This window comes from Rhinatrema bivittatum, chromosome 3 (assembly GCF_901001135.1).
Source record: "Rhinatrema bivittatum chromosome 3, aRhiBiv1.1, whole genome shotgun sequence".
Taxonomy (NCBI): domain Eukaryota; kingdom Metazoa; phylum Chordata; class Amphibia; order Gymnophiona; family Rhinatrematidae; genus Rhinatrema; species Rhinatrema bivittatum.
Genome location: NC_042617.1, coordinates 314,783,115 through 314,796,623, shown reverse-complemented (window position 1 = coordinate 314,796,623; position 13,509 = coordinate 314,783,115). Strand labels below are relative to the sequence as shown.

The 13,509-nt window shown below is 41.6% G+C and overlaps 1 protein-coding gene across 3 annotated transcripts in view; it reads left to right on the top strand.

Annotated features, from left to right (window-relative positions):
* Nucleotides 1-13,509, top strand: part of GTF3C2 (general transcription factor IIIC subunit 2) — a 265,747-nt gene that overhangs the window by 56,741 nt on the left and 195,497 nt on the right. For all 3 annotated transcript variants that reach the window (XR_003855599.1, XM_029595224.1, XM_029595225.1), the window contains exon 4: nt 11,081-11,369. Coding sequence is in view for 2 of the 3 variants with exons in the window: in XM_029595224.1 (XP_029451084.1) it covers nt 11,081-11,369 (289 nt within the window). In the remaining variant the exon portion in view is untranslated. The remainder of the gene's footprint in view (nt 1-11,080; nt 11,370-13,509) is intronic.

Below are 13,509 nucleotides of genomic sequence, written 5' to 3'. Positions count from 1 at the left end.
ACTGTTCTTTCTTGAAATGACCGCTTTTTAACATAAGAAGCCCTTGCTATTAGCTTGCCCTGCATCACAGCCTTCAAGCAATCCCAGATTACTATTGGGGATGTATCTGATGTAATATTAATTTCCAAATATTCCAGTATATCAGCTCTACATTTTTCTACGATGACTTCGTCGTCTAACAGGCTATCATTCAGTCTCCAGAAGCGGTGGCCCATATCATATTTCAGAAAGGATAATTCTAGCCATACTGGGGCATGGTCTGACCAGGTTATTGGCTCAATAGTCACCTTTTTTAGCCAACTTGCTTTTTCTCTATCTACAAGTAATAGGTCTATCCTCGAGTAAGTATTATGTGGCTTAGAACAGAAAGTGTAATTTTTTGATAGGGGATAGGAGAACCACCAAACATCTATCATATTTCTTCGGGATAAAAATCTCTTAAATTGGGCTTGTTCTTTCTTGGAGACTGAACCACAGCCCGTGGAATTGTCCATCAAAGGGTTTACTGTTATATTACAGTCACCTGCTATAATTATATGGCCTTCTGCTTGTTGCGTGAGAAAATCCCCCCAGGGCAGAAAAGAAAACCCCTTGTTATGCATTAGGAGCATACAAATTAAGCAAAGTATGCTTTTCCCCTGCCACTGCAATAACCACTAGAATGTACCTTCCCTCAGGATCTCGACAATAGGATACCAAATCGAATGTAAAACCATTTTTAAAGAGAATCCCAACCCCTACATACTTAGTTCCCTTTGAGCTTGCAGACCACATTTGTACAGGGTACTGGTCTGAACACATCAAGTATTCATTTCTTCTTTTCAAATGGGTCTCCTGTAGCAACACTATTGCTGTGTTCATTCTGTGGAGATCAGCAAATAGCAGCTTTCGTTTTCTGAGGGTGTTTAATCCTTTTATGTTTAATGTTAATATTTTAAAGGAAGCCATGATCAACTAAATAAAATACAATACTAGGGACATATTATTTTCAGCTTTTATATAGTATAACTTCATTATTAAACTTTCCCCTTGCACAAACCCCCATGTCTTTCGGTCTTCTCTCTCAACCTCGATTATTTATTTATTTAAAAACTTTTTTATACCGGCATTAGTGGGTACATCATGCCGGTTCACATTGTAACTAGAGAAAGGAAAAGAAATACATCAAACAAGGGCGAGGGCTAGGGGATGAAAGGATAGAGAGGAGACGGAAGGATTAAACTGCAGAATAGTCATTAACAACGTAAGGTGATAAAATAATAAATGCTCGTATAGAGACAAATAATATACTGTCATTAACATTAAATGTATAAATATGAACAAGAATATGATAACGTCTGACTGCTGGAGGTAGCAGGAGTTATGTACAATAGTTCAAAAACAGGGATCATTGACTGGTATTACAGATAGAAGTGAACAATGGGGTTAGTCCGGGTAGGCCTGTCTAAATAGCCAGGTTTTTAGTTTCTTTTTGAATTTAAAGGGGCATGATTCAAGGCGGAGAGTTGTGGGTAAAGAGTTCCAGCGTGTAGGGCCGGCAATGGAGAGGGCACGATCCCTGGTAGTGGAGAGTTGTGCTATTTTGAGAGGAGGCACATGAAGAGTTCCCTTATAGTTTGTTCTGGTAGGTCGATTGGGGTGAGAAAGGCTGAAAGGGAGCTCAAGCCAGTTTGAGTTGTGGGGAGTATATGGCTTTGTGGATGATGGTGAAGGTTTTGTAGAGAATACGAGAGGGGATGGGTAGCCAGTGTAAATCTTTAAGGATGGGGGTGATATGATCGGCTTTGCGGGTGTTTGTGATGATTCTGGCAATGGCATTTTGGAGCATTTGGAGTGGTTTGATGGTCGAGTAGGGGAGCCCTAGTAGGAGGGAGTTGCAGTAGTCCAGTTTGGAGGAGAGGGTGGCTTGTATGACAGTACGGAGGTCGTGGGGGGTGTAATAAGGGTTTTAGTTTTGAACCCTTCATTACTTTTAGTAATATATCCATACCCCTTAGATATCCCCCCTTCCCTTCTTATAGAATCTTGCATAAGTTAAGGTCCCACTGTGGTCATCTGGGAGGAAATGATCATCAGAGGATCCTGGGGCATCCTCAAGCTGAGCTGTTTATCAGCATATACATGTGTCTGTGAATATGTTCATGAGATTTCCAACATTGTCTCTTGATTTCTATGTACGAGAAGTGTGAAAGCTTTATGATACTTCCAATTTTCATTTTGTATAGTTCTGCAGGCCGTTAAGCAGTAAATAATTATATCCTATTAATTAGGTTTTGTCTGTGTCTAACACTTGATTGTCCGAATTTCTGCGAAGTCTTTTGCTCCTCTTCGCTACGCTTTGCCTTCGGGGTGCGTCTTCTTTCGGGAGTGATGAGGTAGACGAGTTGCACAGAATCTCTTGAATGGTAAAATCGGCCTCTTTTGAAATCTGAGGCCTCCCTCAGTGACTGTGCACGATGTGATTCTCCCTTGATTGTAAACCCCAAAGGGGTCTAACAGGCAATAGCGAATGTTCTCAGCTCATAAGATCATTATTTTAGGCCTCATTTCCATTTGCTTCTTAAGGGTAATGGGTGAGATATCTGCAAAAATGTGTACGTCGTGATTCTCCCATTGCAATGCTGAGCCTTTCCTTAACTAGATTAAAGATGCGTTCTTTCACTGCAAACTCGTGGAAACATGCAATGATATCACGAGGTCTGTTACTGGTTTAGGTCCTAGAGCTCTGTGGGCCCTTTCGATTTTAATACATATCTCAGGGCTGGGAGCAGTCGTATCTTCTCTGATTTCCCGACTTAAAATGACCCTGCTAATCCGGGTCACCACCATCGTGCAGTCATTGTACTCCAGGGATTTGGGGATACCTCGTAAACGTAAATTAACTTCTCGATTTCTGTTTTCCATGTCCTCCATTTTCAAATTAAACTGGTTAATTTCTGCTATCATTTTTATTCTCAGTTTGTAGTATGTTCATCTTTTCGGTTTGCGCTTCTGTTATTGTTTTGTACTCAGAGGCGTCGGCCCATTTCACTCACCTCCTCTTTGATTTGTCCCACCAGGTCCATAATTTCGTTCTTGTATTTTTTTTTCTGTCTTGTTGCAAGTCTCTAAACCAGGTTCGGAATTCGCCCCTTGTGGGAATTTCTGTATCAGTGACCAGTGGTGTTTCATCCATGGTTTCATCGTACTCTGCTCCAGGTTCCTTTGCCTTCTTGTCCTGTTCGGCTACCGGGCCTCTCTCCGATTTTTTTTAATATGAAAACTTGCGAAAATCAACAGATTTTCACCGCACCAACATCTGCAGAGGGGTCCTCTATCGGCTAGTTTAAGTTAAGTTGAAAAATATTGAAGGATGCTTTTGATATCTGCTTGTGTATTTCGGCAGGTTACGGAGCCCGGGAATTAAGCAGCCGTGAGCTCCAATAATGTAATTTCCTTCCATTCCATGATGTTTTCAACCACCACCCCCGTTTTTCTACATATGGAGTACTTCAGAATGGTTGGAGCCCTTTACTTTAAATGCTGCAGCCATCCATACATACTATGCTGTTCGAACAACAAAAACACCCTTTTTCTACATATGGAGTTCTTCAGAATGTGTGGCAGCCCTTTACTTTCAATCCTACTGCCATCCCTGCATACCAGGGATGTCAGAATACCATTCTACAGGCATCCCTACATTCTTTGGTGTTTTAACAACTCCCTTTTTCTACATATGGAGTACTTCAGAATGTGTGGTATCCCTGTACTTTAAATCCTGCAGCCACCCCTGCATGATAGGGTGTTATAAAAAACCTTTTTTTATATACATAGTACTTCAGAAAATGTGGTGTATAATTCTGCCTGCTGGACTGCTATACAAAGCCTCATTAGGCCTGTGTCAGTATGTGCTGTTTGCTGTACAGAATGCAGCTAATTGCAACTACAGAATGTGGGCCTGGGTCAGCAAAAGAAGTGAAGGACATCTCGCAGGATACGTGTGCGTAGGCCATATGAGATTCAACTACTCAGGAGAACAGAGACTGATAAGAGATGATCTATGTCTTTCTACAAAGTGTTGCAGGGTGATGGAAAGTTGGACATGAAAAAAAGAAAGAGAACAGATGTTGGGTGCAGGTGTTATAAGGAGGATAAGCCGGGCCAGAATGACACATTTAGAAATGATCAATACTTGGCAAAGGTAACTAAAACAAAAAATGTTTATAAGCCTTGTAAGATTATCATATTAGGCAAGAAGGGATCTTATGCATTCCTCCTTTCCAGACACACGCACTGTGTTTGGCAATTATTCATTTCCTATAATAAACATTTTTCTAAATTACTAAATTTTTCTCTGAGTCTTGTGTCTGGTATATGGGAGCTAAAACCTTACAGTGGAAGCCCTTTACTTTAAATTCTGCAGCCATCCGTGCATGCTGTGGCGTTCTAATTACTAAAACACCCTTTTTCTACATATGGAGGACTGCAACGAGTGGTAGCCCTTTACTAAAAATCCTATAGCCATCTCTATATTCTTTGATGTTGGCCGTAGAATTTAAAGTAAAGGGCTACCACTCACTCCTAAGAACTCTGTAGAAAAAGGGCGTTTTAGTTGTTAGAACACCATAGTATGCAGAAATCGGGAGGCTTGAAGCCTATCCTGGATTTATGAATACTGAACAAGTACTTATTACGGAAAAAGTTCAAGATGAATGCCCTGCACATTATTCTCCCTCATATCCAATGGGATGAGTGGATGAATGCCCTGGACCTGAAGGATGTGTACGCCCACATTCCGATCCATCCAGCCCACTAGAAATTCCTCTGATTCATAAATCCACTACCAGTGTAAATACTGCTTTTTGACGTCTCTACGCAAAATATCCTCATGAACATAAGAAATTGCCATACTGGGTCAGACCAAGAGTCCATCAAGCCCAGCATCCTTTTTCCAACAGTGGCCAATCCAGGCTACAAGTACCTGGCAAGTACCCAAACACTAAGTAGATCACATGCTATTGATGCCAATAACAGTAGTAACTATTCTCTAAGACAACTTGATTAATAGCAGTTAATGGACTTCTCCATGATCATCTCCAAACCTTTTTTAAACCCAGCTACACTAACCATACTAACCACATCCTCTGGCAACAAATTCCAGAGCTTAATTGTGCTTTGAATGAAAAAGAATTTTCTCCAATTAGTTTTAAATGTTATTTGCTAACTTCATGGAGTGCCCCCTAGTGGTGGTAGTGGCATGCTTACGTTGCCATGGCATTTGTCTTTCCATACCTGGATGATTGGCTTGTGACAGGTTCCTCTCTAGAGATAGTGATCCATGCCCTGTATAAGACAATCAACCTCCTTCAATCCCTAGGATTCCTGATCAATTATTACAAGTCAAACCTTGTTCCAACATAATGAATCAAGTTCATCAGGACTTGGATAGAGTCCCTGTAAGAAAAGGCATTCCTCGCATCGGAGAGCTCTCTGCTTGAGGTCACTAGCCCTTGATCTGTTCTGTCTTCAGGTTCTGAACCACTCCATCCTAGTGGAACCCTCACACATTTCAACACAAGATCTTTAGAGTGGAGCCTTTGCTCGCAGTGGGAACACTAACTCAGCCCTGTCTCTTTTGGTGACAACTTAGATAATGAAAACATCCCTCTACTGGTGGATGACCATGGGGGTTCTGGAGATTGGATTTTCTCTACAACTGTTGTCATATCAAGTAACTGTGGATAACGAGGAGTCTACCAAAGGCTGGGGCATGCATATGGGCTCTGTGCTTGAGAAACATGGTTAAGGTTATAGCATGTGCTTCATATTAATTTTTTGGAATTAAGATCCATTTGGAAGGTCCTCAGAGAACATAAGATATGCCATACTGGATCAGATGAAGGGTCCATCAAGCCCTGTATCCTGTTTCCAACAGTGGCCAATCCAAGTTACGAGTACCTGGTAAGTATCCAAACACTAAATAGATCCCATGCTACTAATGTCGGCAACAAGCAGTTGCTGTTCCCTATTGATTAATAGCAGTTTGTGGACTTCTCCTCCTCCAGGAACAAATCCAAACCTTTTTTAAACTCAGCTACATGAACTGCCTTAACCACATCCTCTGGCAATGAATTCCAGAGCTTAATTGTGCATTGATTGAAAAATAATTTTCTCTTATTTTGTTTTAAATGTGCTACTTGCTAACTTTATGGAATGCCTCTTAGTCCTTGTATTATCTGAAACAGTAAATAACTGATTCACGTTTACCCGTTCAAGTCATTTCATGATTTTGTAGAGTTTTGTCATATCCCCCCTCAGTCGTCTCTTTTCTAAGCTGAACAGCCCTAACCTCTTTATTTCCTCATAGGGGAGCCATTCCATGCCCTTTATCATTTTGGTCGCCCTTCTCTGTACTTTCTCCAGTGCAACTATGTTTTGTTTTGTTTTGTTTTGTGTTTGTTTGTTTAAAATGTGGCGACCAGAATTGCACAAGGCACATAATCTTCTCCCACACTCTTCATAGGATGAGAATCAAGTGGCGATGCTTTACATGAACAAGCAAGGAGGTATGGTGTCTTGGACCCTTTGTTAGGAGGCCCAAAATGTGGGAGTGGGTGGTCAACCATGGAGCCTCACTGTATGAACTTGCCTTCTGGGATTTGTGAATACACTGGCGCAGAATGCCTTGGTTGAGCCACATGATGGGTCCTGGATTACTTGGTAGCAGATGATCTGTTCAACCTCTGGAGCTGTCCCCCCACTGGTCGATTTACCACAGAGGGCAACAGGGAAGTCAGGGAGTTTTGTTGCATTCATTGTATGTCTGTCTTCCTTATTGCCTGGAGTATGAAACTCTTCTATGTATTTCCGCTGCTTCCACCCATGGCAAAAACAGCACAGAAAGTATTCAGACAGCATGTCTCATTCTCGTTGCTCTGGTGTGGCCCAGACAAGCATGGTTTTCTTATATCAGATTGTCTATTCAACAAGGTTATAGCAGAGAATAAATGAATTCTTTTCTTTGGTCTTTATTGAGGGGGATATAAGGCACATACCCATGCCGGAAGTGAAATTTAAAGGTGATGATTCAGAGGAACCGAAACAAATCTCATTGAACTGTAGGAAGGTTGGAGGGTGCAGGGGTCTATCTGCTACAAGACACTGCCAGCTGCCTTTCCACCTTACTTGAGATCCTAAGTCAGGGAAAAGACAATGTATATGCTCCTCAGAAATAGATCTTTATTGATCAGATTTGCAGGACATAGCATGTAGCAAATAACATTTCCTATCTTTAACATCCTGACTACTAGTTTCCCCTAAAGAAAGTTCTGTATCATGGGTGGTAACAAAACATGCCACAAACCTTAGCCTGTTTAAGATACTAATACTTAAGACTAATGTACTTACCCCTGATTCTAATTTTCATGCGATTTCTCTGAATCAAGTTCTGGCTGGAATGCTGGAGAGCGTGGGCAAGGGAGAGGCTTGCTTCCTAGCTTGGTATGGGCCGAGCTGTCTGCGCTGGTTCTCACCCTTAGGGATAGCAGGGAGGCCTGGTCGGCCTTGGACCCTCCTTTCGCTTCCAGGGGCACCTCAGCACAGGTTCTTGCTCTCTCAGGGTTTTCTCCCCGGGTTTGCGTTCAGGATTTGGGCTGCCTCTTCTTCCAGGGCTATGTGTTTTGCTTCCTTGCTCCCTTTTGGCTTCAGAGTTGCTCTTCCAGGAGGTTCTTTCCTTATTTTATTTTATTTATCCATACTTATTAATCACTTTCCAGATAAAAAAAATGTTTATTGCCCAAAGCGATATACAAAATAAGCAAAGATACAATAATAATGATAATATAAAATACCAAAATGCCACACACAATTCAGACAAACATACGTAGAAAATGCAGCAAGCTAAAATTCTCTCTCCTGATCAAGACAATATTTCCTAATAATCTAGGTGAGCCATTTCTCATTGACTAATGCATCTTAGAACTTGTAGACATAAACCAGGTTTTTAGTTTCTTTTTAAATTTTAGCAAATTAATTTCTTCTCTCACCTCCTTAGGAACAGTATTCCACATATTTGGAATGGCATTCACAAATGACCTTTGACCCAAGCGCAAATGCTTAAAATTTCTAACCGGGGGAAGTTGTAAATATTGTCCCCCTGTTGATTGCAAATTTCTCTTTGGGACATTCCACTCCAAAAATCTCTTTAAAGAAGGAGAGCCCATATCATTTAAAACTTTAAATGCCAGAACTAAGTTCTTGAATACTTTATCTGTCTATAACAGGAACCAATATAATTTATACAATAATGGTTCAGCAGCACTTCTACGAGACTTCCCCGGGATGATTTTTGCTGCGGTATTTTCAATCACTTGTAACTTTTTCTTCCGGACCTTGCCCCCCATCTTATACTTTCCAGCTGATAAATATGCATAAGCTCATGCATAATCTTGTGTTTGGTGGAGGGTCTCTTGCCGCATTGCAGGTCTTTTTTTCCCCTCCTTATTACTTTGGGAGGATCCTGCCATGTTGGCATGCCAAGCTGTATGTCAGAGTATCAGCATTGTCTCAGGCTGCCCCCCCTTTCTTGCAAAGGTGGGGGTCTCTGCTTGCTTGCTTGCTTGAATGTCCCTGACACTTGCTTAGGATCTTAAGTTGTATTGTCTCGTCTGTCTGATTTGCACAGGAACTGACAAAAGGGCACATCTGATAAGGCATCCTTCATTGCATTAGAACAAGGCCTCTAGTTTCCATTGATGGAATGCAGTTTAAAGTTCACTTGGGCCAAATTCCTTCCCTTGCTGTAGCAGGGTCTGGGCCTGCCTGAATTTATCCTGTACATGGCTATTATGATTCATAATTGGTGCATCATTGGTAAACAGGAGATATCGCCCTATAGAACCTAGAAGATGTATTGGGGCAAATTGACAAACCAAAGAGTAGCAAATCACCTGGGACAGATGGTGTACATTCCATAATGCTGCAAGAACTGAAAAATGAAATTGCAGACCTACTGTTAATAATTTGATAACTATCATTAAAATCAGCTATGGTATCTGACAATTGGAGGGTGGACAATGTAACGCTGATTTTTAAAAAGGGTTCCAGGGTGATCCTGGAACCAAAGACTGGTGATCCTGATTGAGTCTCAGGAAAAATGGTTGAAACTATTCTAAAGAACAACATTACTGAACACATATATACTGTCACAACTGGGGGACCAGCTGGATATGAGAATTTCCCCACAGGGGGGCAATACAGGACTTCAAGGCAGGGCAAAGCAAGGTCTTCCACCTCACCACCTGCCTCCCCCTTGGGTTGAGCCCACAGGTTCTGGTGGCTGGCAGGAGTTTGGCTGGGTCTGGAGGCAAGACAGGTTCTGGAGTAAGTCAGGCACAGGCTGGAGCTGGAGACAAAGTATGGAACAGGAGGCAAGACCTAGGACTGGAGCAGGGACTGGAACTTGGAGGCAATGCAGTAGAGAGAGAGAGAGGCAAGGCCTGAGACTGGAGTCAGGGACTAGAGCTGGAGGTCCACAGGGAGCAGAGACTACAGGGAGTACTTTGCAGGATAAGACTAGGATTGGACAGGACCACGAGAACAAGGCAAAGAATATATACTACAGGCTAACAGGATTTAGGCAAACAAGGTACATCTAGGACAAGACAAGGGAGTAATGGACAAGGAGGCCTAAGCAGACCACAAGGCAAGGCAGAGTGAGACTAGAAGGCTCGAAGGGCACAGCCGGAAGGCCGAGGGGGCCATAGTGCAAAGAGAAATGAGAAGGCCAGGGGCCATGCAGTAGCTCCTCCAACTCTACTCTCTTGGCTTCCATTGCAGACTTGTCTAATTTTTGCTACATTTTGGGGTGAACAGTTTTCATTCTTTCATTTGGGGACCATTATTTAACCGGAATATACTGAGGTAGACCACACGTTTTGCCACACTGCTGCAGAATTCCACCAATCACATCCACCCACGTTAAAGAACCATTGCACAACCCTGCAAATTATATTTCTTAAAACTTGGACCTCTGTGGGCTTTGGTGAGTGTTAGGATATATGGGTTAGGTTAACATGCGGAATCCGATTATTTGCATATTGATGTGTTCATGTTGAAAATATGTGAGCATAATTGTTATACGTGCCTCAGAACTTACGACTCCGGCAACCCAAGCATTTTAGGAACGTGCACCATCCAGTATCTCCTGTGAAATAGGTGGTGATTTTTCATGTGCCTTCACTTTGAGAAGGGAGAATGGAGGTATTATTACTCTGAAACAATATGAAAGCATGTGAATTCATAAGCTAGGCTTTTGCAACCGTGAGATCTAGGAGTTCTTTTACATACAATATGAAGAAATTTGTTTTCTTTTTTTTTTTTCTTTTTAAAACTTGTATTCAAGTTTTTTTTAATAGTCTGTTTTTCATTATGGTAGATTTGTGAAGAGCGGTAGGGAATATTTTTCTGTAACTGTTGCCTAACAATAGTGTGAGGGTTGAAATGCCACACTGATGACTTCTCTGTAAGATGATACTTGGCTGATGTTTGTGTGGCTATGACTGAACGATTTCAGCTTTCTTTTAAAGCAAAATGTGGTTTGAAGGAGGTGTGTTTATCATCGCTGGGGGGATGCAGCGCTGTAGTTGTAGACTATTATTGCTTTGAATTCTGGTTCCGAAGTGTGAAGCTATTACTTTATTTCTGATGCTGAAATAAAGGTGATCAAAATTGTGGCGTGTTAGAGTAGGCGCTACGTATTAACATTTTAAGTTATTGTCAGTTGGGAGAAAGGATCATTTCTGGTATCTAGGAATCTGAGTGCTGCAGAATTAGCACTCGCATCCTTTGGCTCATACTGTGGTAAGAAGTGCTATGACAATAAATAGCACTTGAAGTAGCTCTGCTGATAGCTGTATGCTCCCAGAAGCAGAAGGTGCCTTCTGTGCATTGCTTGCATCAGAAGATGGGGAGAGAACATTTGAAGCTTTGCATGTTTCTTCCTTATGAGACAGGGAGGAGAGGAGGAAGCAATGCATGCTATATGTATTGATGATGGTTGTTTTCTCCCTTTTGTAATAGTTTTTTTTTCCTCCCTGGAAAGGGCCTTGTTGTATTTACAGGAGTTGGCAGAAGAGCTTAGTTCAACCTACCTTCCTTCCGTTTCAAACCCCGTCGAAGAAAATACGCAGCCGTCTGACCCCAGTCTCCCAGGAAGAAAAAGACGAGGATGGAAGAAGAAAAGTGAGGATTATGATGACGTTTCTCAGGATGCAGACTTTGTGGTGACAGAGGAAGAGGAACAAGATGAGGAAGAAAATGAATTTGATAGTGAAGCATCAGATCCTGAGCTGGAGACACTGAGGGACAGCCTTCCACACACGCTTTACAATGTGAGTTTTCAGTTTTGCATTCAAGGGGGAAGAGTTCATATTTTCAATGTCTTTCTTTAATTCTGCTCCCTGGCAGTACACAAGTCATTATCATTCTATATACATGTGCACTCATTCTACATACATGTGCACACATTCTACATACATGTGCACTCATTCTACATAAATATATTGTGCAGAAACTGTGAAATTGCTTTAGATAGAAGAGGGATGGGATTCTTCAGGAACTTTTAGAAATTTGCATGACATGCAATGGATTCCAGTCTTCAGGATGATTATAGTTACAAGATTGATCTAGTTGAATTAAAGCATCAGTCTGAATTTAAACCATAATTATTTGTGCCCAGGTCCCTAGTTTTAAGTGACTGATTCTTCCAGTTTTTGCAGTGCTAGTCATATTTGTTTTTAATAGCTGCACAATTTTGAAAATACTGTGGCAGAATTTACATCCCTGACTTAAAATTATGAAACTTTCTCCACTCCCCTCCCAATTAATAGGCTATCTCTCCTCTCCCTAGGGCTTTTCCTGGTTTCACTCTTGCACATCATTTCCTCCTTTTATCCTCAATGATCTGTCTTTGAATTTTTTAAAATTTATGTTCTGCTTGTTGACAGTTCAGAGTGGATTACATTGAGGTACTGTAGGTATTTCACTATCCCGAAAGGGCTTATATTTATTTATTTATAACCTTTTCTATACTGAAGTTCAAATAACAGAGTTACTTATCACTCCGGTTTACATTATAACCAAAAAAAATATTCTATATATTCTGTTTGTACCTGAGACAAGAGGGTAGAGTGACTTGCCCAAGGTCACAAGGAGCGGCAGTGGGATTTGAACCCTGACTTCCCTGGTTAATGGCCTCCTCACCTCTTGGTCTTTCCCCCTTCTCCCTTTCTTCCTGGGAACCCTGCCTTTTCTCTTTCTCCAGGGTCTCCTCACATGATCACATCACCTGGCCCCACGAGTGTGTTGGGGGCAGTTCAGCTGAGAGCAAATGCTTCAGTTAGGCTGGCTGAGCTCTCAGTCCGTATTTGCACTAAGAGAAGATGCATCTGGCTGTGGAGAGAAAAGGATATTGAGGGAGAAATTCACTTCATAGTTTGACAGGTACAGAAACTAGAAGAAGGGAGTGATACCCTGAAGTTGATTGATTTGGACTGTCACCCACAAGGAATGAGTGAAACTGGTGAAGAAAGACACAATAGCAAGGATCATAGAAGCTTATGCTTAACCAACAGGCTAGTTAGAGGAGCAGGAAGGAGGCTATACAGAGTGCAGATAAGGAGAGAAGAAATAGTAAAGCTATGAGCACAAATGCAGACTAAATAAAATGCCAGATGTGCATATGCAGGAGAGTGGTCTGATCGGTGGTACTACAGGAACAAAAATTAGCAGGTAAGAACCAATTTTCCTTTTTTTTTTTTTTTTTTTTTTTTTTAATTTTGTTGCTTACTGCTCCGTAAGTTGGAGCAGTAGCAACTTACAAGCACAGTCAATCCTTTCTCTGGTACAGATCCCTTCTATGGAGTGAAGGACTTCTCCAAACTTCGGTATATAAAAGCACATAAATAAATAAATAAATAGAATGCACGCGGCGTGAGCAAGGCTCAGCTGCATACGTAACTCCCGGATTTTACGCACATGGGATATTTAAAATTCGCCCGTAAGTCAACTTGATTAATAGCAGTTAATGGACTTTTCCTCCATGAACTTATCCAAACCTTTTTTTAAACCCAGCTACACTATCTGCACTGACCACATCCCCTGGCAACAAATTCCAGAGCTTAATTGTGCGTTGAGTGAGAGAAGTTTCTCCGATTAATTTTAAATGTTCTACTTGCTAACTTCATGGAGTGCCCCCTAATCCTTCTATTATCCGAAAGTGTAAATAACCAATTCACATCTACTTGTCCAAGACATCTCATAATTTTAAAGACCTCTATCATATCCCCTCTCAGCCGTCTCTTCTCCAAGCTGAACAGCCCTAACTTCTTCATCCTTTCTTCATATGGGAGCTGTTCCATCCCCTTTATCATTTTGGTCGCCCTTCTCTGTTCCTTCTCCAGTGCAGTAACCATAACTGTACACAATACTCAAGGTGCGGTCTCACCATGGAGGATGCCATACACGAGAGGA